The sequence below is a fragment of the Rhea pennata genome, unplaced genomic scaffold (assembly GCF_028389875.1).
Source record: "Rhea pennata isolate bPtePen1 unplaced genomic scaffold, bPtePen1.pri scaffold_32, whole genome shotgun sequence".
Taxonomy (NCBI): Eukaryota; Metazoa; Chordata; class Aves; order Rheiformes; family Rheidae; genus Rhea; species Rhea pennata.
Window position 1 is genome coordinate 501,376 of NW_026907679.1, and position 23,859 is coordinate 525,234.

The 23,859-nt window shown below is 58.2% G+C and overlaps 1 protein-coding gene across 1 annotated transcript; it reads right to left on the minus strand.

The window, feature by feature from the left end:
• Positions 1-1,602: 1,602 nt before the first annotated feature.
• On the minus strand, positions 1,603-23,464 carry LOC134154499 (adenylate cyclase type 10-like). Its single transcript, XM_062601171.1, has 32 exons — positions 23,311-23,464; positions 22,687-22,791; positions 22,251-22,289; positions 21,577-21,720; positions 20,869-21,074; positions 20,323-20,419; positions 19,902-19,990; positions 19,196-19,387; positions 18,831-18,952; positions 18,507-18,583; positions 17,998-18,187; positions 17,170-17,222; positions 16,529-16,682; positions 15,557-15,749; positions 15,035-15,121; positions 14,330-14,613; positions 13,592-13,728; positions 12,145-12,270; positions 10,932-11,186; positions 9,889-10,233; positions 9,357-9,408; positions 8,143-8,365; positions 7,623-7,730; positions 7,075-7,253; positions 6,374-6,530; positions 5,685-5,889; positions 5,510-5,606; positions 5,165-5,280; positions 4,140-4,257; positions 3,004-3,199; positions 2,307-2,495; positions 1,603-1,767 (listed from the first exon to the last, which is right to left on the minus strand). Exons 1-32 carry the CDS (start codon positions 23,462-23,464, stop codon positions 1,603-1,605), a joined length of 4,854 nt encoding a protein of 1,617 aa, XP_062457155.1.
• Positions 23,465-23,859: the final 395 nt, after the last annotated feature.

Here is a 23,859-nt window from a genome sequence, read left to right on the forward strand (position 1 = left end):
CCAGGGCCCCCACCTGCTGCTCCTGCAAATTCACTCCAAGGTCAACAGCCCGGACACAAAGGACTTTGGCCCCTTCTCTGCTGGAGCCCCCCTGCCCCCTCTCACAACTGCTTGATTTTGCCTGTCTTCACAGCATTTCCTGATTCTCTCTGCAGTGGACACTGAGGATTTCTTCTGCTACTCAAGACCTGTGGCAACAGTTTGGGAGCTGATGAGTCAGCAGGTGTCACAGCTTGCAGGCAAGAGTGGGCCTCCTGGATAGCACAGCCCCAATCCCAGCAGCATGCGCTGGTGCCTCCCACCAGTGGGGAACCTCTGGGGCGCCTGCGGCTTGAGGCACCACACTGCAGGGCTGTGGCGGAATGGAGTGATGAGAGATGAGATGGCACTGCAGAAACTCTCACCGCTCGTAGAACAGTGGGGAACTGAGTGATCGAAAGGAAACCAAGGCAGCTGTAGGCAAGACTGAATCCTGACTGGATCAACAGATGATTGGGCTTGCAATTGGTTTAAGCTGTGACTTCTGGGGAGAACAACAGTGCAAACTATGAAAGATTAATGCCACCCCCCAAGGTGTGGACCCTGCTCTGGGCAGTGGGACTTCCCCCAAGATTCCACCCAGTGAGAAGTGGATGCCCGCACCGCGATTCCCCCGTGACCGATGGGGCATCTTAATTCAGCCGGCTGGGAACAGGAAATTTGTCCTTTGGCTTCTAATGGGTCTGCAATCATGTATGTGGGATGCTTCACTTCTATTTCTTTATTAATCATGGACGACTGCGGCAGCAAGGTACTCCCCAATTAAGGGAGGGCCCTGTGGCAGCTTACAGGGAGTTTATACAGGATGCCTTTATCCAGAGAATGTTACTTTAAAAAAAAATAAATACCACCACCTACCATTTCATTATCAGGGACAAGAGTACATAATACTCTTACCAACTTCCCTGCTTTGGTGGCTGTAAACTATGTCTTTATTTTAAAATGTTCTCTCTGCCAAGGACCTAACATCTGTGTCTTCTTAAGAAACAGACATGAGTTCCACCAAGGACATGCATTTTGCTCTACTAACTCATCACAAAGGTATAACCCTAGACATCCCCTTGTGCATAAAACCTGCAGAGAGAACAGAAGTTGCACTGTGCCTACCACCCCCAATCCCGTGGGGCTGCAGCAAGGAGAAACTCCAACAGGAGAACCAAACTGGCAAAGAGCTGGGCAGAGACGGGCCTGAAATGGCCCGATGCATTACCTCTACCCAGGAGAACGGATACTACTTGGGAACAACTATAGAACTATAGGAATTAACTAACCCCCAGAGCTTCACCTTCTCTGGAGCGCTTTGTGCCTTATTTATCATATTCCTCACTTGATGGAAGCCTAAATGCTAAGCTCTTCAGAATGCTCAGACTGTTTTGTTTTTTGATTTTTTGTTTTGAGTATTGACCTTAGTAATTGTGTAGGTGTTGGTTCAGTTTGACTCAGGTTGTGCAAACATTGTTGTGGGAAAGGAGAGAACGATGCAGAATACAAGCAGGGGGCCGAAGAATGATGCTGAGTATATTAAAGGAAGAAGGAAAGGAAGAAGTGCTCGGACTAGCAGTGTCAGAATTTAATTCCCGGAGAAGAATCCTCCCTTTGCAGTGCTGGCAGCTTCAGCAGGTACCTGGAGCTACAGACCTCTGGCTTTGCTTGGTTCAGGTGTGGAAAATGTGGGGCTGTCTTCAGCCACAAATCTCCCAGGCGGCCTTTTCCAGTGAACCAGCACTCCTAAAGGAAGGGGGGAAAAAAGGCACAGTGAGAGCTGAGAAGAGCACGTGACCTCCAGAGCCATGACTTCTGCCTGGGAAGGCAACTAAGGCCTCTCTCAGCAGCTTGTTCCATCCATCAGCCAATGAGCCATGCTGCCAAAACCCCTCAGCAAGCAGAAGGAGAGGCAAGGCCAATTCAGACTCAGCACACGTTGACCCTGGCCTCCCAGAGCTGCCTTAAGGAGCAGGGAAAGATTCCACTTCACCACTCCTCTGCCAAGCAGAGATGCTGCAAAGGAGCAGCTGCAGGGCATACTGCTTCCTCACGTACCAGTCCAGCCCCACTTGGCAGAGAGAGATCACAGCTGTCTCTACCTTCCTCTTGAGCAGGGCTAAGAGCACCTACCAGCTCACACAGGACTCTGAGCACATGCCCCTGAAGCTCTCGGGGGGCTCTCTCTGGGGCTACCTGCCACAGTACAGTGCGGCCCACCTTCTGCTACAGCAGGCTCAGCTTCTGCCCAGGAAGCAACTCAAAGGCACAGGTGAGCAACTTACAGTGCTCATCTCCAGCCAAGTCTTCTCCAGCAGGTTGCCATAGTCTTCACAGGCTTGGAGGCCCTGGTTGAGGCACAGCAGGCTCTGCTCTTCATTCCCCAGCATCAGGAAAATGTAGGCTTTCAGGTGGTAGACTCTGGGGTAGAAGACGGGGCTTGTGGAGCACCGAGAGAAAACCTCTTCGGCAAGCTGCCGAGAAAACAACAGAGAGGTACATCAGGACAAGTCAGAGAGCCCAGCGATGGCTTGGCACAGAGAAGGGCACCAAATCCCCAAAGAGAAAAACCAGCCACAAAGAAAGGAGGAGTGCACAGCTAGCAAGGCTGAGGTACCACACAGATCTCTCCTGAGCCCTAACACCTCCTATGGAGCAGGCATTTCAGCAGGGCTCACTAGCTCATGGCTGAGCAAGGCTCTTCTCCTCTCCTGTTTGGGCCAAACAGTCCCACAAGGGAATTCTCACACGCCCAGGAAGACTGCCTTCACCTGACTGCCTTCTCATCCCCCCCTTGCTGACACCTCTGTTACAGGAGTCTTTAGCCACGTTGCTCCCTAAGCCGCTACCCTCTGGCACTACCCTGACTCCATCCTGTCGTGGCTGCTTCTACCTGCACAGGTCAACCCAGTGCTGCTAGCAACACAGCTTTCCCCAGAGGGCCCTTGCAGCATGCCCCTCCCCTTCCTCCGCATCCCTCACCCTTAGAGCCCTGCGGCAGCTCTCACGGGCCCTCCACGAGCCGTGCTCCATGTCCTTTTTCAGCACCAGGCTATGGCACTCCAGGAGCCGGCTGCACGCTTGGCTGGCCAGAAGGCAGGCGCCAGTGCTCTTCAGCAGCCTCTTGGCCTTTTCAAAGGGCTTCTGGAAGTTGTCCCACTGCCCAAGCCTTGCAAACCTACATTGTCCAGAGGAAAAAAGGAAACACACACAAACACACACTCAGGCACATTTTGTAGAGATGAGCAAGTAACCAAGAGGTCTCCTAGGCTATAGGCTCCAGCCCCAACCTGGCTTCCAGAGGCAATGCATCCTCTAGGACAAGGAAGCTACTGGGGGCGTACTGGGGGGCTGGGGGGCTGAACCGCAGCATGTTGTAGCTGCTCCTGATAAGCATCACTGAGAGCACTGTATTGTAATCAGGCAGCAGTAGCTCAATTCCTTCTCTCCCGCGTGAACTTGGTGTTCTCGTCTCCCTGCTACATCACAGCTGAGCAGGAATCTACTGCTGTCCCTCCCGACAGGGTCCTCTCCGCTCCCCTTCCCTCCAGTTTGCTTGACCTGCTTATAAACGTGTGCGCAGGCGTGTGTGTTTGTGAGCCAGCGGCACTCAGCACTCCCCCACAGTGATGAGCGAGACCACAGGGAAACTGCAAGGACTGGAACCCAGTCCCTTGCAGGCACCCAGGAGACACAAGCCATGCTAGGCAGGAGACTGGGACAATGGCTGCCTTCTCCCACCAACACAGCATTGCTCCAGGCCCTCCTGCCCTCCCCGAGCCAAGCTCTTGCACTTAGGCAGCATTCAGCCTGCATCGCTTTCCTGCGCTGAGAGAGAGCCACACCAGTCCGTCCCCAACATTCAAGGGGAAAAGGAAGGCTGTGGCTGAATGCCGCCAAGGCATCCTTCCCTGCAGGGCTCCACAGCAGCACAACCTGGGGCTCCTTGCCACCTTGCTCATCCTGCGTGGCCCCCTGGCCCCTTTCACCACCGTGCTCCAGAAGCAGCCGCCTTGGTGGACATGGGATGGGGGCATGTGATAAACGCAAAGCTCCCCCTTTCCCGGCCACAACCACTGCCTGGGCCTCTCCCCACTCAAAGCAAGTCTCCCACTTACCAAAGAGCCAGGGACGAATACAGTCCAAGCAGGATGCTGCTCTGCGCCTGGAGAAGGCAGTTGGCTTCGTTCTGCTCCACAAACCTCCTGCACTCTTCAAAGGACTTATACTGCCACCCTGCAATACAAATGTCTCTCAGAGAAGCCGCGAAGCAGCACCTCCCTCCCTGGCCTCACCGTGCCTCAGGCATTCAGAGCAGCAGAAAGCTCCAGCACAGCTGGCAAAGTTCTTGGCAGGCAAAGCACTCACAGAGCAACAAACCTCACAGGAAGCAGGCAAGGGCTGCACTTCTACCCTGGCTCCTCAGGGCTGTTCAAGTGCACGGAACTGCCCTTGAACGCAAGGGCAGAGAACATCAGGAAGGAAGCAAGAGAACTCCCAACTCCCCTGACACCACGTCTTGCCCTTGAGAAATCTGCAGCTTTCTAGCACTGCACAAAGGCACGCTGCCACTGAGCAGCAAGGACAGTGACCCCAGAGCACAGGCTCTTAGGTGCCTCCTGCTCAGGCACATGCCAGCGCTGCTAGCCCTGCTTCCTGGGGAGCCAGAGCACAGTGAGGCGGAGAAGAGCTTTCAGAAGGGGCAATCTCAAAACACAGCTAGGAAAGAGCATAACTGAAAGCACTGTCAAATTACTCTTGGCTCCCATGTTAGAAACGCAAAAGGGAAAAAAAATAACGAGGATGCAGGCGAAGAGAGAAACGCGCACAGCGGAAAGCTCTGTGGAGGAAATATAAGGATTGCTGGAGGCTCTGGGGTCATTGTTCTACCAGGAGAAAAACTGCTTTGGCCAGCACAACTGTTTCCGTGTTTCCAGAGGACAGGGAAACCTGGCAGAACTCTTGTATTGTCTACTCTAGTCTCTAGAAGTCTTGTACTGACGGTGCACTTATGCTTGTGCTGGGAGGGCTCTGCCTGTTTACACCTTGCACAAAGCCCCCAGCTCTGGCCCACAGCTCCAGGGGGGCAGCCTTGCCTGCCCAGCAAACAGGCTCTCGGGGGCTCTCCTCACTGAGCACTTACCAGCATCAAGCAAGAGGTCTAAGCAGCAGAAGAAGAAGCATGCCTGCCCAACGATCTCATCTGCTCCAGACACCTGCTCCTCTAGCCTGCGCAGCACTGCCTCACATTCCGGGTACCTGGGGAGGAACACAACGAGCCTCCAGGGAGCCTCTCCACGGGCTGGGAGCCCAGGCAGCACCTCCAGACACTTCCCACTCCCCTTCCCAGCACCTCTCTCTCCCTCGTTTTCCCTTCTTTGCTCTTCCTCCCAACTCCGTCCCACTTTCTCCATCAGGCCTGTTCTCACCCAAAGGTCCCTGACCCCTGACACTGCGCAACCCCAACTCTCTCCAGTACTGTGATTACCTCATCTGCAGAAAGAGTGCCGTGAAGAGGGTCCTGAGAACCACGCAGCCCAGGTCAGGCTTCTGCAGCTCCATGCAGAGCCTCTCAGCACGATAGCCTGGGAAGAGGACAAGCAGACTTGCACCGGCTCTCTCGGCAGAGATGCCTTCTTGCAGGCGGTGGGGGCAGTACCTACCTACGTCGACGGACAGAGGCAGATTTCCCAGGCTGAGGGTCAGATGGGACAGGGCCTGGGCAAAGCTGGCCGTGTTTAATACCCCTCCTCCAAAGAGCTGCACCTCAGTGCTAAGCTGCATGGCCGCCCGCCCGTATTGCAGCCACTCTTCCCGGCAGCCCAGGTTCTGGCAGCACAGCGCATATTCCAGGTAGGACAAGAGGACCTAGAAGGGTCCAAACACGACAATGCACACGACTCTGTCTCTCCAGGGCAATTCCCTGGCCTGGAGGGGACAGGCCACAACCCAACTGCCAGCTTCTCTCTTCCACTCTCACAGCACGCACCCATACGACCAACTCTTCTTCCTACTGCCACTGCTGACTGCAGCTGTGCCAAGACAGGGGCCCCCGGCCTTGCACACCACCAGCATTATCAAGAGCCACGAGGAAACTACAGAATACACACAGTGGTGCTGCCTTAAAGCCAGAACCACCTCCATGCTCACAATTAGGAAACAAATCCAACGCGAGGGACTACCAAAAGCAGCAGCAACCCACACCCTCTGGAAGTTCATCCAGAAAAGGGCAGGCACACGTCCATCTTTGGGCTCTTCTTGCCGGGGGCAGGCCCTGCTGGTACTCTTGCCAGGCCAGGGAAAAGGAGCCGTGTCAGGGACGGGTCTGCTGCTGCAGAGAGAAGGCACTCACGTGACTCGCGTCCTCGGACTCCTCGGCCGTGTTCACCTTCATGAGTGCTGCCAGGCGGGAGAGCCTCCGACTGCCGGCGGCGCTCTCCAGGCTGAAGAGCTGCCGCAGTAAGGACAGGCAGTGGCTTTGCCGGAACAGCCAGGGGAGCCTCTGCCTCCTGCCACACAAGGGAAACTGCTGGGCCACAGCCACTAGGCGCACTGTGCCGAGTCCCACGGGGCGGGGGAAGCAGGGGGATGGAGGAGACGGCTGCACCTCCTTGCAGAAGGGCAGCTGACGCAGGCACGGCCGCAGCGATACAAGCGGCAGAACCAAGGAGCACCACCCAGGAAACGTGACTGCTAAAGACGGTGTCTTGGCACTACAGCGTAGGCAGGCCAAGCAAAGCTGGCCACCGGGAGGAAAAGGGGCCTTGCACGGGAGGCCTGCGCCTGGCTACAGCCTCTGAGCTTCCTCCCTCTCACAGCTCACCTGCGCTTACGCCGACAGGCCCACCTCCTGCTCCTGCCAGCACACTCCCTTCCCCTCCCCACACTCTGCTCCCCACTAACACCTCCCTGCTCTCACCAACACCATCTCCCATGCCAACACCCCAGTAGCTGCCCAATACAGCCCACAGCTGCTCCACCCATTAGCCTCCAGCTCCCTCAGCAGCTTTCCCTCTGCCTAGAAGAGCCTTTGCTTTCCCTTCTGCGTCTTACCCTGCCTCCTGAGGAATGGAGCAGTCTCTGTTTTTCTTGTGGGTGGCATGCTCTGACTTTTCCAGCACAAGCTGCAAGGCAGCGCCAGTGGAGGTCATGGGGAATTTCCTCTTCAGCAGGCTCAATGCCTTCCTGATCGTTGTCTTCGCCAGCTCCGTTTGTCCCATATGGTAGCAGACCTGCACAGCAGAAGGACTTTGAAGGCAGTCCCGTTTGGCACAAAAGCTCATCCCCAGTCCATCAAGCAGCCCCAGGCACAGCTGGGAATCCTGAGCCTCCCAGCTACTGGGAACGCTAAGAACAGGGATACTGGGAAGGCTCCCAAAGGGCTCCGATTCAGCACATAACCAATTGCGTGTCTCTGGCGGAATCAAGCCAAGGACCTCAGCTGGTTTTGGCCAGGGGGCAAAGGGGCCCCAGGAAAGCAGGCTGAGAGCAGTCGCAGTTAGGTGGGCCAGGGAGAGCCTGCCCCACCCCACCCTACCCCACAGGAAAGCATTCAACTCCACCCACCGGGGGAGCCCACCAAAACCACCCTGTCACCTTACCTCTCCTTTGAGGCTCAGCAAAGTGGCTTCTTCAAAGCAAGCAAGCGCGTTTCCCTTCTTAGCCACCAAGGTCCTCAGCACTTCTGCTTTCTGCAGGTTCCGGAAGGCCTTTGAACAAGCACACAGAGAGCAGCTGAGCATCGCTGCCAAGCCTGTCCCCAGCCCCAGCACTCCCAGGTGCCTCCAGCATCTTGCTGAGGAGGCCTGCACCTGCCCCTGGTGATGCCCACCCAAGCACAGTCACGCTGCCTCTCACACCACGCGCACAAGCACTCCTTTGCACCACCTCCTGGGAGGTGCACCTTGCACCAAGGGGCTGCTCCACAGCCCTGTCTCTCTTGCCACAGGAGAGGCAAACAGGAGGCAAACGCTGGGTCTCCCTCCCACCAATTCATCTTTGAGTCCCCACAAAGGCAGGCCCCCAGGCAGGCCCTATTGCAGTGGGGAAATGGGCTTGCTCAGGGCAAGGCACTTGAGAGGACTCCACGGGCAGTGGGCTCTGGCAAGCACGGCAACTCACCAGGTAGTTGTCGGAGACGTGCAAGTAGGCAGCCGCACCCTCCAGCAGATAATAAAAGGCTCGGGCGTCATTGCCCACTGCCATGTGGTGCTGAGCCAAGGGCACAAGCACCAAGTCCACAATGGCCTTGCAGCTGCAGGAATACTCCACACCCTGCGTCCAGTGGGTCTTGCTGGGCACCTTGGGCATCCATTCGGTCTTAGCCAGAAACTGCTTTGCCGCTCTGGAGACAAGATCACGGAGAAAGAAGACACCAAAGCACACACCAGCGTCACCAACACCGCTCCTTCAGCCTACGTTAAAGACACGTTCTAGCACAGCACAAGGCCACACGCACGAAGGCACCGCACGGGAGCCGTGGGTTGCACAGCCTTCCCAGGCGTGCCGAGGGAGCTCGCTCAGTCCTTCTTTCTACCCCACACAACAGTGACCTGCACCCAGAGTTCCCTGGGCCCTCCCAGCTTATAACTGACACCACTGACTCTGGAGCGGGCTGCAGCCCCCCATCGTTGCTATGACTTCCCCCTGTGCTCCTTCCTCCCTTCCGCTCTCGCCTTCTCTCCTCCCTCAAGACCTTTGGCTCTCCCCGCATGGCAAGCAAAGCCAGGACAACTCACTCACACAGCACGCTTTGGCAAGATTTGTTCCCTGACATTGCGGGCCCGTTGACCAGTATATGCTGGGCACTCTGAGGAGCCCTGGGGCCCCAGAGCACAGGCACAGTGGACTCAGGCAGGGCAGAACCGGCATGAGGAGCAACAGCTCCCCTTTTCAGCAATGGCAAGCCATTCCGTTGGCCATAGCTGTAACAAAGCGGCAGGAGCACCGGTCCTGTTGGCACCTTTGCTGCCCCTGCTCTGGAGGAACACTGCTCTTTTAGGCAGGCAGGGAGACCAGCTGGCATTTCTGTCCCCTTCCACAAGCCACCCTGCCTCCAGGGGCTGCTTTGCCCCTGCACAGCTTGCAACACTGCTCTCTAACAGCTAGAAAGCCAGGGCTGCTCCACTCCAAATCACCATCAGCACTGGCATCCCACTGGCTTCCCCAAAGATACGCATCCCCATGGCCATCTCAACCCAGCTGCCTCTCACAGGCCTGCTCTTGCCAATGCTAGACTCACAACGGGCAGCCCAAGTGGGGAAATCCGCTTATCTCCTCTGCACACCCTCACCCCACTGCCCCCCAAAATCATCTTCAAAACCTTGGCTCCTCACCGAAAAATCTCCTCCAAGAAGCTCTTCTCTTTTGGTACACCACTTGAAGCATCTGCAAAGAAAGCATGGCATCAAACACCTCCTCACTGCACATGCCGTAGAGCTGCTTCTTGCCATTCTGTAGCACCAAGGGAGGAAGAGCAGAGCCAAAGGCACTGGCGGCAGCTCCCTCTCCAGCTCCTTCCCTGACATCTGCCTTCACTGTGGGGCTCAACTCCAGACTTAACCCAGCTTCACCAAGTGTACTAGACACACTAGCTAATACACCTCAGCCTGCTGAGCCACGCGTGCACCTCTGCAGATGGGCTGCCCTCCCGTAATTCCGGGAAATGGCAGGTGGACACGCAAGGGGAGAAAGGCGCTATGCTGTGGACACATCATCACTCTCATTGTGGAGCTGTGCTCAGTGGAGAAATGAACTAGTCCTACAACAGTATCCGCCTTGCACTGGAAGCATCCCCACGCTTGCGTGAAACAAGTGTGCAGTAGGAGTAGGCAGGACCCAGGCTCCAGAGCAGGGCACACGGCATACCCGTAGAGGCGGGGAGCTCGTCCGACTTCATCTCCTCGCTGGTCGCCAGGGAGGCCTCCCAGCTGCGCCAGTAGCAGTCGCTGCCATGCTCCTCACAGCTCTCGGCCTCCTGCGTGCTGCCCAGGGCCAAGCGGTGGAAGGCAACAAAGTCGCCTCCCCCGCAGCACTGGCACTTGTGCGCGTGCCTCTCCAGGAAGACCACACACTTGTGGTGCAGGGCCACCCTCTGACCCTTCGGCCACAGCTCATACGCAGCCTCCTGCAGCAGCGGGGCGCAAAAGGCCAGCACGCCAGACTCCAGCCTCGCCCTCTGCTTGCTCTCCTCCACGGATGACTTCTGGGCATCTGAAAGGCAACGGGGCTTCCCATCAGCCAGAGCTGGGGCCAGAGCTGGGGCCAGAGCTCACGCATGCCATAGCTGCACCATGAAAGACAGGCCTTGGCGTGGGCCCTTGGCAGGAAACCAGCGCTCCTGCACTCAGAGCCTCCGGGCCAGACAGCAAAAGGGCCCACCTTGCCTTCCTCACACTAGCACGGCCAGCGCAACAGGCTGCTGGCCTGCTCTCCCTGCCAACAGGCTGTGCAGCTGCGCTCAGGCGGCAGCTGGGGATGCTGCCAGCAGCAGAAGCAAGACACAGCCAGCTCTTTCTGCCCACTCTGCAAGACACTCCCAGCGCTAGGGGACAATAAAGATCAACGCACACTAAATCCCTCATCTGCACACAGCGGGAGGCTGGGTCAGCAGGTCAGGACTTTCGTACTCCCTCTCCTACATGGGCTATGAGCCGCGCTTGCAGGCAGGGCAGCAGAGGGACTCGGAGCACCTCACTGCAATATTGCCCTCCAGCACAAAGCACAAAGCACAGGCTCCTCGGAAATGGACTTGTCAGAGCTTTTAACAACCCATCCCTAACTCCCCGGGGTGCCACGAGCATTACACACCTCCTCCGGGCAGGGAGCATTCTCTGGGGAGCCCCACCGGGGACACAGACAGCGGCAGCAGCAGCCTGCAGTGCTCCCAGGCTCCCCTTACCACCTCTTACCGCTCTCCTCCTCCAGAGAGGTGCCTGACCCCTCAGTGGGAACACTGCTCTCTTCTGCCCCCTTGGCAGCATTCAGCCACTTGAGGATGTTGCATCTCACCAGGGCATTCAGCGCCTTGTTCAGCTTGGCCCTGCTCCACCCGGGAAGGATGTGGAACAGCAGCTCCGTGCTGAACAGCGGCCCTAGGATGGCTGCACACTTCAGAACCATCTGCTCCGAGGGCTTCATGCTGTCCAGCTCAGCCAGCGCAATCCCTGCCAAAAGCAAGCCACACGTCTCTCCCTTGCCCCTCCCCACCATCACAGCCTGCATTAGCTGCAACACTCGAGAGGGTAGATTCTTCCCTAGGGACCCAGCCCCTTGGACAACTGCAACCCAAGGCACGTGTCTTCAAGATGCCTCTGCTCCTGCTTGACTCACAGGAAGCAAGGACACGGGAAAGCAGAGATGCTCAGACGAACGCTCCCCCACCACGGATGAGCAGGGCAGCATCCAGCACATGCATATGTCCGGGCATGCAGCTTGCCAGCTCTGCGCTCTATTTATGTCCACAGGGCACACAGACAGAGAGCTTTTCCTGCACCGCCGAGGCCAGCTCAGAGCTCCCCACAACCCCGCATTTCCCTTGGTCACACAAGACTTTCCCCTTCTTGGACAAAGCAGCTCCTTCAAAAAGAACACTTGGGCACGGGGGACATTTCTGCCACCCGCATTCGGCCAGGGCTCGGCTCGAGGGCAGCCATGCTCATTCACAGCTTCCCATCCAGCACCCCCTAGAAATGGGGCGATTTCTGGGCCAGCCCAGAAAACAACAGGCAGAGAGATTCGCAAGACGGCTTTGGTTGGGCTTCAGTGCTTTGAGGCCCACACAAGCAAGAGAAATTACAAACAGAACAATGAGGTGCGAAGCCTAGTTCAAAGCTCAGTCGGAGCCATGACAAATATCCCCTGGAAATGCATTTTCTCTTGCTGAGAACAGTCTGCTCCCAATACCTTCCTTTCTCCGCCCCCTGCCCACCCCACCCCACTCAGCAGACAACATGCAGGTTTCTCTGCGGACAATCCCACGGCACCAAAGCAACGTGCCCAGCAGAGTCCCAGAGGGGAGAGGCTCAACTCTGCAGCACACCGAGGTCCACACTCTCCAGCTCATGCCCTGGCAAAGGCACCCAGCACTGCTGCCAGGTGCCGCAGCGCGGCTCAGCCCCTCACCTTTCAACGTAGGGGGAAGTACAGTGTTCTGCAGGGTCACATCTGGCCTCATGGTGCACACCCTGCGGTCCTTCCCCGCGCTGGAGCTCCGTGCTGCTGCGGTGGTTGAAGCCTCCGTCACAGAAGCTGAGCGGCACAAGGGAGCAGGAGAAAGCGATTAGCAAAGGGAGACAATTCATGTCATGACTTCCTGCTTGCAAACACTCCAAAATCCACCTCAGCGGGAACAAGGCCTGCCTCAGGTGGCCTGATGCACTTGGCCTGCACCAAACATGCTCGCTAAGACGAGCAAAGCACTTCCCTTGCATACCTTTGTTTCATAGCCCTTCCCTAACATTAGCTGTTGCCAGGCAGTTTCCCCAAACACTCCCAAGTCAAAGGCTCCAGACCTCCTGACTGGGGAGGCAACGCCTCAAGGCAGAAGGCAGCAGTGTTGCCGTCATCCCAGAGGCAGGCACCTTGCCAGTGCAAATGCAAAATCGGGGGTCACTCAGGGCTGCTGCCAGAGCCATGGCAAGCTGGTCGGCATTCATCCCTAGGTCGTGTTACCACTGCCGCCTTCACTTAGTAGCACCTTTGGGGTCTCTCACACTTTGGCATTCAAGTTCCCAAGGCCTGTGCCTCGCCTCTGCTGGGTTTGATGTCAGACTTCTTGGCAAGTGACCTTCTTTGCCTTTTGCCCAGGGAAATACATGCACATTCCAACGCCTATTAACTAACACGCCTACATCGGCCAGAGAGCAGAGTTCTCCAGGGCATCCCAAGAATTTGGGCGGCGACTCAAAGGGCCAAAGAAGGGATTTTCCACAGGTCAGACAGCAGCACCTCTGACATCCCCATGAAAATCCACCCACGTGGGGCATGCTACAGGCAGACATTGTGGACTCCAGGCATCCATTTGCCTTCCCTTGCCCTCAAGTGTTTTCGCTAACACACTCAACTCTTCAGGCCCTCTGTCTGGTCCTCTGAATGCCTCCCACCCAACATCCCTCAGCTCCCTCCAGCCTCAACCCTTCAGCATTCACCCCTAGCAGGCCTTACAGCACCTGGCACCATGTGTCACTGACAGACTCAATCCAGCCCTGTGGCTGTGCACAAGGAACATTCCAGCCACAGGACTCACCACACTGGCCCAGAAGAAGCACCTGTGTTCCTATGAGTTCACGACAAGACCAGCACTCATCTGAGTGCAGGCAGCAGCTCTGCTCCTCCTTTGACATTGGCTGCCATGGCACCCTTACTTGTCCTCTCAAAGACACCAGAACTCCCCGGCCTCGGCTTGGGCTGTCCCAGCAGCAAGGCCTGTACAAACCCACACCTGATCCACACCACGCTCTGTATGGCTGCAAGAGCTGACAGTGCCAAGTTCACAGGGGAAGCCTCGGGCAAGAATGCGCTGGGGAAAATGCACCACAGCAACTAGGCAGTCGGCCGCAAAGGTGCTTACTGAAGAGGCTCTCCCACTTGTCCTCTCGTTTCTCATCCTTCCCCAGTGGGTGGAACAAGAGCATGTCGTGGCCAAGAAGGTAGCGCAGCAGTTCCTCACAGTAATAGGGGATGCTGTAGCTTCTTTGCGTCAGCAACCTGCAAAGGAGCACATCCAGCACTCACTGACACAGGCAAAGGCAGGCGCACACGCACACGTTTCAGGTGGGTGCTGAGCCACTCAGGCAGAGCACAGAAACCAACGTCTTCACCACAGCTCCACCTCACTTCTGAAAGGGCCACGACTCCCACGGGTCTTGGCGCCTGAGTCACCCGGAAGATACAGCCTTTGCTGGAATCCTCGGGAAAAGCAGTGCAGATAGAGCCCCAAGCAAGCCTTGTCCTTCGTGTCCCCAACAGCCTCGATGCTCTCCGGCACCGGTGAGAACCTTTGCCCCCGTGAATCACCCCGCAAAGCCTCACCACGCAGACTAATGCCTTTGCCACCCCTGAGCCATGCCAGCGTGCAGGACCACTTCCTTCCTGCCTTCCAGTGCATCACAGAAGGCTGGACACCTCCTGTGCTCTGTGCCTAGGCAGCTGCCCACTCGCTGCTCACGACTGCCAGTATGTCCCACTGGCTAGAGGCACTGGCCCTTCTAGAAGCTCTGCACTGCCGTTTCTAGGGCTTCACTCCCTTTGGCTCTCTGCACAGCTTCAAGCCCTCAGCAAGAGCTCACAGGCCCTGCCTGTGACTTACGTCTCTAGATCCTGGGGCAGGCTGACAACTCCAAGCTCCTGGCAGGCTTTCTGCACTACAGCGGAAGGCTTCAGCTCTCCCAGACGAACACAACTGGTTTTTGGCAGCTTCAGGATGTCTACGGCAGCTTGGCAAAGCCTCTGTCTTCTACAGTGACTGGCAGTGAAGCTCATCACCACGAAGATCGAGACATCCCTGAGCACGCTCCACATAAGACTCCAGGAGGGAGAGTCGATGCAGTGGGCGTTGTCGATGACAAATACAACGCCATCTTCTTCAACAGTCTGAAACAAACAGCTTGCTCTGGGGGAGTTCTGATGGGTTCTCAAGTAGCTTCCATAGCAGCAACTTTGGCCTCTTTCCCTCCCTCTCCAGAAAGAGAGGGTGAGAGAGAGACGGAGAGAACGCTCTGAAGCCTCTTTCCTCTCCCCAGCTACTTAGGAATGCAGAATCTTACTGGCTTGCAATTTCTCTGAGACTTTAAGGCATCTTGTACTACACAGGAACCTTGTTGCTCCTCCCGAGCACGTGCCCACCAACTTTATGGGAGGAAAGGTATCGGGGGTATGGGCAGGGGTGCTTGGGCTCTGAAGGGTAAGGACTCAGGTACATCGTCCTCCCGCCAGCTCCCACCACTCTCCTCCTGAAGCCTCCGCCTGTGGCATTGGTGTCTTTCTCTGACCCCCGAGGGAGAGAAGAGCTCACCTTCTGGAGCACTTTCTTCAAAACCAACTCCAGCTCCATTTGCCTTTGAGTGCCACTCATCTGGGAAACTGCCATCGAGAGGGGAAACTGCCCAGAAAAGCACAGTCATAGAGAAACAGCCTTCCAGGGCTTGCAGCACACCTACCCACCACACAACACCAACCCAGCAAAATACCTCTCCTGGCCTCACCATCAGCCCTCTCCCCAACACAGCTGCAAGGAGACAACACAGTGCGGATACCCCCGGGAGCTGAGAACAGAAGCCCTCTGCTTGTTCGCTTGTGATGGCAGCTCCGGGAGGCAGCGGACCACTCACACAGCACTCAGCTCAACACAAGGTCATCAGCCCCATCTCCAAGCTGCTCCTCAGTGCCTTTTGCCCACCGCGCTCCGGAACAGAAGCCTGCGCTATATGCCCCTGCTCTTCCCTCCAGGCAGCCAAGCGACTCCCCACCAGAGCCTCCAAACTACAAAAGCTCACAAGCAGCCCTTTGCCAGGGCCAGAGAGGGCCTCGCTCTCACCTTAACGAGGAAGACGTCGTTGAGGAGGCAGTAGCTGCTCTCTGCCATCAGCCCTTGGAGCTTTGTCTGCAGCACAAGCTGTCTGGCACTGCACGATTGACATGCCTGCAGGCCCAGGGCCATGGCCAGCACCATACGGAGGGCAGAGTAGACCTGCTTCAGGTCTAGCTCTGTCAGTTCCACAGCCACTACCCTGCCACGCAAAAGCAAAAGGGACCGAGATTCAGAGAGCAACGCAAAGAGCTGCAGACTTCCAAGGCAAAACTGTCAGAGAAGAGGCACGTCATCCAGGGCTGTCTGCAAGGGAGCTCTGGACACACAGCCCCAGACGGACTCTTCTTCCGCACACCTCCAAGTGCTTCACAGAGGGCCAAGCTTTTCCCCGCTTCTTACAAGGAAAAGCCACAGAGGGGCAATTGCTGCCAAGCCCCTGGCAGAGCCACCACCACACCCTGTGTCTCCACAGCTCTCAGCACCTCCCCCTGCACAGCAACTTGCCAGCTGAAGAAGCAAGGACTGATCAAGTTGGGCCTTTGTGTTTGAATGCCACAGCTTTGCCATCTGCCTCCTATACTACGGAAAGCCTTGGCCGCCCCAGGGGCCTTTGGGGATAAAGCCCAAGGGCAAGCAGCCTTTCTCTGGCAGCTCCACCACACCACTCCTGCCTCCCCCAGCATCTTTCTTCTCTTTACTCTCCAGTTGCATGAAAAGCACGCAGCTTGGGCTCTTGCCAGACCTTGCAGCCTGGCCTAAGTTTGCAAGAGCAACAGCCCTGGCTCCACAAGCCACTTCCAGCTCCCGCGAGACCTAGTAGGAGAGCGTGCAGCTGCTCCATACCAGCGGCTCCAGGAGGCTTTTCAGGGATGCTGCAGGCCAACGGCCAGCAGCACTAGCAGAGGGGCTCAAGGATGCCACGAACATCAGTGGAAGGGCAAGGGAAGTGTCCCACACGTAGCGCTCCAAAACACTCACCTGTGGCCAGCAGCCTGGCCCAAAGATGCCAGCTCAGTGAGTAAATGGCTCTTTCCAGAGCCAAGCACACCCTCAAACGCTAGGATGCTGCTTTCTCGACAAGTCCCGTAGGCTTTCAAGGCACTTTCAAAGAGGGCAATCTCCTCCTCGCGACCTGTGAACGCAGACAAAAAGCAAGCTGCTGCAGCGAGCTCAAAAGCCAACAACCTTGGGCAGCCTTCCCTCTTGCTGCCACTGCACCTTCCCTCCACCGCACCTGCGACCCTGCCCGCACCCAGGGCTCCTTCCCACCCCAACAGCTACAATTCTGCAGCTAGGCCTGCCTTAGGGCACTCACAGCCCCACCTTCCTGCTGGAGCCTGGGAGCAGCTGTATAGTTGCACTGAGCCTGGGAGCAACTGCATTCCTGAAAGCTCCTGACACGCTAACGGTGCAGGAAGGCAGGAAGCACTAGGCATCTCACTCTGATTCCCACCTCCACTGCTGGCCCAACACCAACCTTACGAACGAGCTATGAGCCCAGACCTGATGGCCACTGCAGGCAACACCATCCCTTGCAAAAGCATCTCCATTCCCAGGCTGGTACTAGCAGCTACCAAGGGCAAGAGATGGGCATACACAAGAGCAAGGCATTCACCTACCGAGCAAGGGGCCGTACTCTGACCTCTCCTCCATAAGATCCAGGCCAAATATGCTAGCAGGGGGAGAGAAAAGCAAAAGTCAGTGAAGGAGGCAGAAGCTGGAGGACAGAGAGTCATGCGTGCAGCTGAGGACACACTCTTGCCTACCCGCTCTTCCTTTGAGCATAATGGCAGCCTGGCCACGCTCCCACCACCAAAGTTCACGCTCATTCAGCAGAGAGTGCAAACACCAAACAAGCACAGGGAAAACTCCCAGCACATGGAGCACAAGGGCTTCTGACCACACCGGCACAGCACACGCTATCAACGTGCAAGCAACAGAGGCCAAAACATCATCCAAAGAGAACCTACAAGCCTGGCCCAGAGGAACAGCTCCAGTTTCACCAGCAAGCGAGCAGGAAGACAGGCCTGGCCACCCACACTTTCCCAGGGGACCAGCACAGACCAAAGTGCTTTCCAAGAGCTTCCTGCTCAGAAGCAGCCGAGATAATACCCCCTGGGTGGGTCAGAATTGTCACTGCATTGCCACTTGCATGCCAGCAAGCAAGCACAGGGCAGAAAGCAGAGTTGCAAGCCCTCTGGGCAGGACTCCCGAGAGCCCTCTCCACCCCTACGCCATCACTCCCACTCTCCCAACAGCAACAGGCACCAAGGTGAACAGGCAAAAAGCACGGCCGTGCTATGGCTTTCCCTCTTCTCAGCCACAGCGGTGGGAGGCCTGGGGAGGGCAGCAGCTTGGCCTCTTTCTGCACAGCTCCTCTTTTTCCCCAAGGCTGCACCCTGTGTGCCTCCACGCCCCCAGGCAGCCTGCTCAAAGAGCACACTCACAGCTTCTGCGACATCCCCAGGTACTGATAGACAGTGCCAGGATCGCCAACCCCCTTCATCTGGGCCTTCGGCAGCTCCTTGAAGTAAGACCGGGGCAGCCGGGACGCTGCGTAGGTCGCCGCATCGCAGGACACCAGCCCCGGGTAGTGCTCCATCAGCCGGGCAGCCAGGTTCACCTTCTGGCCCATGACTGCCACAGAGAGAGAGCACGCGCTGACGTCCTCAGGAGAGCAACCCGCACCACCCTTCCAGGCTGCCGGCTGCATCCCCTGCAGCACAGGCCAGCACAAAACCCTACTGAGCACGAGCGAGAGCAACAAGGAGGCTCACAGCCCGTCCCCCGTCGTACGGCGGGACCCGCTCCACCTCCGCCGGTCCCGACGTGCTGCCGCAGGCCAAGCCCTCATCCTGGCCCGGCGCCCAGGGCCCACAGCTTCTTCCCCGACACTCTGCCTCTTCCTGTCAGAGATGCGGCCCGGGCACCCGCTCCGCAGACGGACACCTCGTACCTGTGTACTCGTGCCTGACGCGGTGGCCGACGACTCCGCAGAACGCCGTCCCGCTGGTGACCCCCACGGACACTGCCCTGAGGCGCAGGCAGAGCAGCAGGGATCAGCAGCGCCCGTGCGCAGTCCTGCCTGCCCACCGCCGCCCCTTCCCCACGTCCCCGCGCTCTGCCGTCTGCCCCGGCAGCGCAGGCCTCGGTGACCGGCAGAGCCCGGCAGCGGACACGGCAGCTTGAGCGGGCTGCGCGTGCAGAGCAGCCAGGCGCTCTGGCACCCCTCCGCACCCCCCGCCCCAGGCCGTCCCAGGCAGCATGCCTCCCCACTCACTCGATTTTCCCCAGCCTCCCGGAGCAGGCGGTGGAGATTTTAATCGCGCTTTCCAAGGCGCAAACGCTCTCGCAGGGCAGCTTTCCTCCAGGGAGGCCAAACACACACAGCAGCGTGCAGCCCTGCCGAGGACAGAGGCAGAACACCTTGCCGCAACGCCTGCACCAAACCCTTCCCGCCCTGAGACTCCAGCCTCCCCCGACAGCAGCAGAGCGTCAGGGCAACCCCAGGACACAGGGTACCGCTCCCAACGCCGAGGCAGAGCTGCTTCTCCTCTCCCCACCGTGCGAGAGACAGAGCCGCTTCCCTCCTCTCCACCACCACCCTCGCCCTCGTGTGCGGGGGCACTGCTCCTCCACGCTCACCTTATCAAACATGGAGATTTTGTTGATTTCGCCCTTGTGAGGACGGAGGATCTCCGAAATCAGCACGCTGCTGTCCTGGATAGCCTTGCAGATTTGCGTTAGGTTGACCTTGGCAGCAAACTGCAGCTTCACAAAGAGGCAGGTGACCGGCCGCAGCTCGGATAGGCTCGCCAGGGGCTGTCTGTCGTCAATCTGGAAGACAGCAGCGGGCCACCTCCACCAGCCAGCTCGCCCTGGGTGCTTCCTGCCTGCAGCAGATACCAAGGCAGAGCGCACAGAGCGGCAGCAGCGGGCGCTCTCAGAGGAAGGCAGAAAGCCTCCTCGCAGTGCAAAGCAGGCGTCAGCCTGCGCGAGGCAGACACACCACGGTGCAATGCGGCACTGGGCATGGATGGACACAAGGGGCCACCCTCAGCAACGCTGTCACCGCTCCGGAGGCATCCCTCTCTTACCCCGGGGCCATGGCCAGAACAACACCAGTGGAAAATGCAGAGGGCAATCCACCCCACCCTCACCCCCGGCGCTCTCTGCAGGAGCACACAGTCGGCAGGTTTCTGGCCCCTGCAGCACTCCTTTCCCAGGTTTTTGCATACGGGGGCATTTTCTTTGCCTTACCTGCTGTCTTGAGAACTGCCGCTCTGCAACACACATCTCCTTCTCCCCTCCCTCTCCCCCAAAAGGCACCTCCCAGCACTCGTGGCCATACCTTGCGCAGGACACTGGCTGGGATGTACTTCCTCAGCACCTTCCCCTGAGCACGATGAGGGGCCAAGGTAACAGCAGGCCTCAGGACGCCTACGCAAGGAAAACACACGTGGTCACTGGCAGCAGGGCGCTACGAGCCTGGCTACGGGGGCCTCGCAAAGCAGGGGCTGGCACTGCAACTCGGGGAGCAAGGTCCTCCACCCTTTGCCCGTGTGTTGCTCTTGCAGGTGCTCAGCCACAGCAGTCCCCTGGAAGCAGCAGGAAGCAGCCAGTGCCTCTGCTGCAGCGCAGCTGCGCCCCAAGCACAACCACTAACTAACTGCAAGGGGGAGAGGGCAGAGGCCAGGCCCCAGCAGCCCCTCCGCAAGCCAGTCCCCATCTTTCTGGGCAGGCACAGAACAAGGCAAAGCCGGGGCACTGACTTGGCATTTCAGGAGAACGGCAGTTCAGCTGGGCTCGCGTGAACTTGGAGAAAAGGTCTTTGCGCTCCGACACAGACATCCGCTGCACGCCTGTAACCTGGAGGCACACGCAGCAGAAGCACTGCCATCGGCCTCCCCAGGAGTCCCAGGGCACGCGTCCTACCCTCCCTCCATCCCGCCCTCGCTTCCCAGAGAAGAGGAGGAGATCTCCGTGTAGCAAAGCCACCTTACTGGATTTGCACTGGGACAAACGCTGGCATCAGCAGCACACGAGCTGTGCAGCCATCAGCCACGCACCCCGACGTCTACAGAACACCGCCACGACCCCAGCAGGGCCAAACCCTGACACTCCCTCCTGACCCCACCGCAAACCCAGCAAGCACAATCCACAGCTAACCCTCGGCTGGAAGGGCAACAGCTACAGCTCTCCACCTCCGCTTTACAGCTACAACCCCCACAACGCCCATCTCCTCAGCCTTCGCACACCTTCCTCCCTCACCACCAGCTCCAGGTGCCCCAAACAGCTCTAGAGGCCATCTCACCCACCTTCACAGCTCCTTGGCCTTTCACTCTCTTGCTCTTCACCTGGCTCTGGTTACAGAGCTCCCAGCAGCTGGCTGACAGGATAATATCACTTGCACTTGCAAGGTTTTGCGCCTGCCAGACTTCACCCACGGCCTTGCCAAGGATCAGGAAGTGCTGCTCCTTGCGGTCTCCCACAGTCAGCAGCGACATGTGCCCTGCAGAGATCCCTGGGGAGAGACAAGCACAACTGAGGCGCAGAGTACTTGCACCTCCGCAGCCTCCCGCGGCGGCAACTCTCCACAGGCTCCGTTTCAAGCTCAACCCTGGAGACAGGCTCCTCCTCTCAGCTGCTTCAGCTGGAGGCACCCATCCTTCATTACACAGTCCAGCTGGAGTGTCGATGGGGAGGGGGTACAAAGTGGGGCCTGCCAACAGAGGGGCCTGAAACGGGTGCCTAGAAAGAGGCACATGAAGCTGACACTGACAAAGTCTTCACAGCCACAGCACCCCAGAGGCCCAGCACACCAGCACCTTTGCTGGCCATCTGCTCAGGGTGCGTGCAGGCAGCTTGTAAGCGGCTGCCTGAGAGCACACAACAACCTTCCAGGCAGAAGGTTTCCCTGGCCCCACGAGGGATCACCACCTCTCCCCCAGGCGGAAAAGCACCCTGTGGCCCTGCACAGGGCCATGGAGCCACACACGGCACAGCTAGTCCAGCACACCCCATACCTATCTTCAGTCGGAGCTTCAGACCCACGTCTGTGTCACGGACGCTGTACTTCTCCTGGATTTGCCGGCAGCACTGCAGCACCAGGCTGATGGTGTCTCTCAGCTGTGTTTCCCTCACTCTCCACAGCACCAGTACAGCATCCCCTGCAGAAAGCAAGGGAACGGGGGAAGGCTCTCGTGAGACCTGACGCTCCCTGAGCTGCACCCCCCTGCACGGACAGCAGGAACCGACAGGCGTGCTGAGGAAGATGCACTCGTCGGAAGGCCTCCTCCTCAGCTACAGTTCTCTGGGCACAGGGATGCCTTCCCCTCCCCCAGGCCAGCTACAACAGCAGCCACAGAGGATGAAGGTGCACAGTGTGGCTACAGGAACACGGGCACCCCTGCAGCTGGTCCCACTCAGGGCAGAGATGAGAGGCCTCTCTCATCCCCTCCTTCCTACCATGCTGCCTCAACCCCCAAGCTCCCAGGCTGCCTCCCCAACACCTCCACACCAGCCCTGTCCCACTGCAGCTTCCCGCTTGGGGCCCGCGATGGCAGCTCCCCAGGAGCACCTGCGTGCCAACAGAGCCTCCCCTCTGGGCTTTGCCAGCTCACAGCTCACTCTGTCCTCTCCCCTAGCACGCCTCTGCAGTGGCAGCAGACAGAGAGAAGTTTCAATTAGAAAGACATACCTGCAAACTTCAAGATGTCTCCTCCAAAGCCCAGCAGCTCTGCAGGCGAAAGAAAGCAAGAGAAGAGTCGCCTCTGCACCTTCTCCAAGCAAGCCACAGAAGCAGCCACTCTGCTGCCCGAATAGCACAAGGGCAGTGGTGCCTGGTGGGGCACCATTCAGGAAAGCACAGCTCCAGCCCCGCCTCTACACTGCTCACAGGCACCACAGCACTGGTGCCTACGGTACTGGGCACTGCCCAAAGGAGCTAGTGAAGATAACACACCCATTTCTCAGCACCAGTGTCCCCCAGCACAAGAGCCCAGCTGCTCTCGGTGGCCCTCAGCGCCCACAGAAACCCCCAGCACGCACAAGGAGGCTGCCTAGCGCACCTCTCTGCTCTCCCAAAGAGCAGCCTCATGGCACCGTCCCAGACAGTCCTGCAGAACGGCACTTACCCTCCACAATGTCGCCCATGTAGTCATTGAGCGTTTGCGTTAGCTCGTCCGCACCCCGCTCGAGGCTGACGCTCTGGCTAAACTTCTCTGTCAGAGCAGTGAAACCTCAAAGAGGCACAAACAGGCACAGAGGAATCAGCAGGTGCCTACATGGCCGCCAGCTTCACGCTCCCACCTCAGAGAGCGTGCGCATTACATCGTGCCCTGACCTGGCTTGTGACAAGAAGCCTGCACCACCCAAGAGAAACCACCACTCTCGCATTGGCCACTGCTCCCGGCAGCGTGCCTTCTCCCACACCACACAGCCTGGAGCAGGGGCCCCTGGCCCACGCGCTCTTGCAGCCCGTGGAGGAGTGCCTAGCACTGGGTACCTCTGCTGAGCCCAACTAGCCGACTCCCGGCCTCTTCCAGGCCTCTCCTCTTTTGGAGCCCCTTGTTCCTCCTGACGTCAGCCACCTCTGAGCTCTACTTCCCCCAAAGTGGAAGATGGCAGCAGCAAAGAGGCCTCCTCTGATGCAGTCTCCACCAGAGGTGGCACCGGGGCTCCCAAAGGCCCAGAAAGCCCCAATGCCTCGTGTCTCTGACTTCTTCTCAACCCCCGCCCTTCACAAGCCTTGGACCCACCTGAGACGTCCGCAAAGAGCAGTACTCCATGAAAATTCTGAACGCAACGGGCTTCGTGCCTCAAGTCCTCAGATAAAATGAGGTCGGGGACGTAAGCAGCTACGTCCCCGAGTTCTGAGCAGTGCTTGGACCTTCTCTCCCAGGCACAAGACATCGTCAGCGCCCTTGGGGTACACAGGGTACCTCAGGAGAAGACGACCGTGCCCAACCGGGAGCAGGCTAGCACAGCACCGCGCAGGGTTGCGCAATAACCCGGGGCCTTGGGAGGGGCTGCTGGCCCTCTGCCACCAAGAGGCAGGTCACAATCAGCCGGCAGTGACATCGGCCACACGTCACCGATTGCCTCTGTGCTGTCATCAGACAAGCGAGCCAGCTAACAGGGACAGCTTCTGCACATCATCGCTGCCCTAGCAACTGCAGCATGCAGCGGGGCACGTCCTAGGTTGTTCTGTTGTGAAGAGCAAGTGGGTCTTTTCCAGAAGGTGGGGGACAGAGCAAACCTCCAGCCACAGGGCTCCTTGGAGGCCAGGAGGAGATGGACAGGGCTGC